At 36.9% G+C, this 5,121-nt stretch overlaps 1 protein-coding gene across 1 annotated transcript in view; it reads right to left on the bottom strand.

The window, feature by feature from the left end:
• Positions 1-2,620: 2,620 nt before the first annotated feature.
• The window catches only part of LOC106881768 (outer dynein arm-docking complex subunit 2), a 52,849-nt gene continuing 50,348 nt past the window's right edge, over positions 2,621-5,121 (bottom strand). Inside the window, exon 4 of the mRNA XM_052975364.1 lies at positions 2,621-2,841. Within this exon, the coding sequence (XP_052831324.1) occupies positions 2,731-2,841 (111 nt within the window). The 3' untranslated portion in view covers positions 2,621-2,730. The remainder of the gene's footprint in view (positions 2,842-5,121) is intronic.

Genomic DNA, 5,121 nt, shown 5'->3' with positions numbered 1-5,121 from the left:
GTTATTATTGGCTGCCGCCAGGAGTTAACGTAAAATCTTGACAGTGGCATCCTAGTCATCAAGTTCATTTATTTAAAGAATTGTGAAACCTTTTGAAATGGTACCGCATGGAATAATTTTACCAAATTAGTTAGCAATTTACATTGGTACATTAATAATTTCTTTTCTTTTCTTAAACTAGTTTATTTATTTTTTTTTTTTTTTTTACATCTTTTTCTGTGAAATATTTTTGGGTTACACAAATTTTGTGTAGTTTACTGTGGAAGAAAAAATATTTCTGTATTTATCGGAGACAATTCTATATTTTCAAGTTGCATGTTGGTCAGTAAACATGGTTTATATATTTTTATATTCTTAATATTTGGGGATATATATGTATATATATGTATGTAAGTATGTGTACATACATATATGTAAATATATATATATATATATGTAAAATATACACACTGTCAAGAGCAAAAGATCATTTAGACACTTGTTTATTATTGGAAACTTTGTTTATTCGTTTTCCATCAATGTTGAAACCGTTCTTATACAAAAAAAGAAAAGAAAAAACCCTGTGGCTTACCATTCCATTTGCTGGCATTAAAACACTAGTAGGGGAATGATATTAAGTCGTGGGTTAGTTGTGCAAGAAAGACATGCACATGAAAAGCACTCACATGCATGTATAAAACACATTAACACAAACATCACGTTCTTGAATTCTAATTATTGTTGTAATCTTAGAAAAGATCTTGGTTCTCTATAAACCCACTGTCAGTGCCTTTGTCTTCATGCTTGTCTTTTGCATGGTGGCCTTCGACCATTTTGTTAACTCACTGGCTGTGCCAGCTGTTTATCTGTAATAAACTCATCCCTGGACCTCCTTAAATAACAATAATAAAATTTGTTCTCAACAATTCTGTTTTCTTTTCTTTAGGATTTCTTAATTTCCTTTTTTCCATTTAATTTTTTGTGTGAAGGTGCAGGCTTGGCTGTGTAGCTAAGCTTGCTGCACAACCATGTGGTTTCAGGTTCAGTCCCTCTGTGCAATATCTTGGGTATCTTCTATTATAGTTCATAGAAAATTTTAATTTAAATAAATTTACAAGTTTTGTTATAAAAGCAGGGGTGGTCTCAAGTTGTTTTTTTGTTTTTTTTTTTCTCCCCCATCCAACAAATTCCCCTTACAGGGTAGTGGGGCTTAACCGAAGGCTACAGAAAATGTTACTTGACCATGATGCCACACAGTGGGATTTGAACCTGGGCCCTTGTGCTTGCAAAGCAAACTTCTTAACCATTTTACTAGTTTGTGTATATCAGTGAGGTGGGGGTAAGACAAACTGATGCTTCTCAATTAAGTTCCTTGTGATATTCACTCTACCCAAGTTGAACAGGAAATCTCATTTTACCATTATAATGTGCAAATATTTGAAGACTGGTATGACAGTATTTTGTTATGCAATCATATTACAATGTATATTGAACGTTTTCATAAGTCAAACTGTGTTCTACAGTGTTAGTAGTGCTATTACATCACTTGACATTCTCTACAGATTTCCTATAGAGATTATAGCCAACACTGACTTAAGATGTTTTTTTTTTTTTTTTAATCTCAGTATGCTTAATGTAAATACTGGAGGTGCGTGGCTTAGTGGTTAAGGTGTCAGCACCATGATCATAAGATTGTGGTTTCGATTCCTGGACCGGGCGACGCATTGTGTTCTTGAGCAAAACACTTCATTTCACATTGCTCCAGTCCACTCAGCTAGCAAAAATGAGTAACGCTGCGATGGCCTGGCGCCCCGTCCAGCTGGAGAACACATACACTATTGAAACTGGGCCCATGAGCCTGGCTAGGCTTTAAAATGGTGCAAAAAAAAAAAAAAATGCTAAATGTAAACAACAATGCAATCGAAGACAGGTAATGGGTGCATTTGCCATATTACGGGAGTTTTGCTCCTTGATCAGTGTCCATTAACCATGTACACTACCAATGCTTAATTAGCCACTAAATATAACAGTGTAACATCCAAGAAGCTGGTAAGTAAATAATCAATGACTTGCATTGGATAAATGATTAACCTGTTATGAACTTGTAACTGACGTTTGCTGATTTTTCACATGTAAAGAATAAACAAGAAAACAAATTAGATTAACTGCCAGCTACAATCTAAATATATCTCAGCTGTCCTTAACATCCTTGGAGGCGCAATGGCCAAGTGGTTAGGGCAGTGGATTTGCGGTCGCAGGATCTCTGTTTCGATTCCCAGACCGGGCGTTCTGAGTGTTTATTGAGCAAAAACACCTAAAAGTTCCACGAGGCTCCAGCAGGGGATGGTGGCGAACTCTGCTGTATTCTTTCACCACAACTTTCTCTCACTCTTTCTTCCTGTTTCTGTTGTACCTGTATTTCAAAGGACCATCCTTGTCACACTCTGTGTCACGCTGAATCTCTCCCGAGAACTACGTTAAGGGTACACGTATCTGTGGAGTGCTCAGCCACTTGCACGTTAATTTCACGAGTAGGCTGTTCTGCTGATCGGATCAGCTGGAACCCTCGTCGTCGTAACCGACGGAGTGCCAACCAACCAACCTTAGCATCTATGATTGCCTGAAATATTTCAAAGACCAGTTGTGTGTTTTAAAAGAAAGGTTAAATCTTTCAGCTTTATTTGCTTAATTTTCAAGTTAACATGTAAGAACAAATGAAATTGTTGAACTGCATTTTTGATGCAATGTGGCTCAGCTTGACCAGTTTGCATTAGTGCGAGCCAGGCAACGTATGTTACCAATACAACCAGCAGCAGCTTCCTGTAGACTGATATCTGTGGTTCCGACCATCTTCATAAGTGGCTGGTGAGGCAAACACAAAATATGAAAAGAGAAAGAAATAGAAATTGATGGAATAAGATGAAAATATTTTTTTCTAATTTTGGTACAAGGCCAGAATTCTTGACTTTGCTCAAAATTATTTTGACCCTAGAAGGATGAAAAGCAAAGTTGGCCATGGCAGAGTTTGAACTCAAAACATAGTGACTTTTAGTAAAAGAAAATACTGGAGGATCACTTAATTATGATTTTATTCAACATGTTCCCCTCTTAGATTCACACACTTATTGCAGTGATCCTTCAGTTTTTCTAAATCCTCTAAAAGTTGGAATGTTGGACCTCTAACCAGGCCTTTTGTGACACTCTTAAAGTCAGGAACTTCTCAGCACCCTTTCATAATGTGTAAATGAAAAATATTGGTAGGTGAAAGTGCTATAAGCATGATGTGGTTTGTTATGGTGACAGCGAAATTAGTTGTTTCCACATCCACTTTACCATACTTGCATGAGTAGGATGAAATTTGTAGAGGCAAATTTTTTACAGCTGGATGCTCTTCCAGTCAGCAGCTCTCAACTAAAGTAACTTCTGCATCACAGTGACACTTGCTCACAACTATTGCAGAAACCTGCAAGAATATCTGCACTGTGTATAGAGATGTTGTTGTGGAATATGTGTGCCAAAAGTGGTTTTCAAGATTTTAATATGGAAATTATTTGCTTCAAGATGCACCCTGCTCTGGCCAGCCAACTGAGATTAACAGCAATACCAACCCTGTTATATGACCACAATGATCACAAATATTCCCCAAATATCTGGGGCTTGGTTGGGAAGTTTTGCTGCACTCTCCATATTTGCTTGACTTTGCACCTTCAGATTGTTACCTGTTTTAGTCTCTTCAAAATTCCTGAAGAAGATGTAAAATTTCACCTGGAAGAGTTTCTCACTAGCAAAGACTAGGAATTTCTTTGGGTAGGGAATAATGGATCAAGTGTTGAAAATGATGATGATAATAATAATAATAAGAAGAAGAAAGCAACCATACTCTGGGATATGCCAATACACACAGATAGAGAAATTAAGGCCAATAGACCAGATATAGTTGTCAAAGATCATGAAGAAAAAACATGCTTTCTAATTGATGTATCAATACCAGCAGATGACAACGTTTTCCTAAAAGAAATGGAGAAACTTTCAAAATACAAAGACCTGGAAGTAGAGGTAACTCGAATGTGGAATCTAAAGACAAACAATTCCTATCATAGTAGGAGCCTTAGGTATAATAAAAAAATATTCAGACAAATACATAACAAAAACACCAGGACTTACAAATATATATAACATACAGAAAATTGCACTACTGGGCACTGCACACATCCTACGCAAAATACAGTAACCATAAGAGCATCACAGCAAACCACAGCACATACCCAAGGCACACAGAGCTGCACTCGGTAGTGAAGTTATAAAAATAAAACTACTGAACAATAATAATAATAATAATAATAATATGGTATAGCTATACCCCAGAAAATGACAAAGCAACCATACTCTGGAATATGCCAATACATACAAATAGAGAAATCAAGGCTACTAGACTGGACATAGTTGTCAGAAATCATCAAGGAAAAATGCTTTCTAACTGATGAATTAGTATCAACAGATGACAATGTATCTCTAAAAGAAACGGAGATACTCTCACAATACAAAGATCTGGAAATAGAGGTAACTCGAATGTGGAATCTAAAAACTGAAATAATCCCTTTAATAATAGGTGCATTAGGTATGATTAAAAAATATTCAGACAAATACATAACCAAAACACCAGGACATACGAATGTATATAAGATGTAGAAAATAGCACTACGAGGCACTGCGCACATCCTATATAAAACACTTTTAATACAGTAACAATAAGACCATTACAACAAACCACAGCACATACTCAAGGCACACAGAGCTGCACTCAATAGTGCAGTGAAGACAAGTGATAAAAATAAGACTACTGAATAATAATAATAACATATTATTAGGCCCAGGAGTGGCTGTGTGGTAAGTTGCTTGCTTACCAACCAAATGGTTCTGGGTTCAGTCCCACTGTGTGGCATCTTGGGCAAGTGTCGTCTACTATAGCCTCAGACCGACCAAAGCCTTGTGAGTGGATTTGGTAGACGGAAACTGAAAGAGGCCCATCGTATATATGTATCATCATCATCATCATCATCGTTTAACGTCCGCTTTCCGTGCTAGCATGGGTTGGACGATTTGACTGAGGGCTGGTGGACCAGGAGGCGACACCAGGCTCCA

The sequence above is a fragment of the Octopus bimaculoides genome, chromosome 21, assembly GCF_001194135.2.
Source record: "Octopus bimaculoides isolate UCB-OBI-ISO-001 chromosome 21, ASM119413v2, whole genome shotgun sequence".
Classification (NCBI taxonomy): domain Eukaryota; kingdom Metazoa; phylum Mollusca; class Cephalopoda; order Octopoda; family Octopodidae; genus Octopus; species Octopus bimaculoides.
Note: the sequence above shows the minus strand (reverse complement) of the source record. Positions and strands in the feature narration are given on the sequence as shown.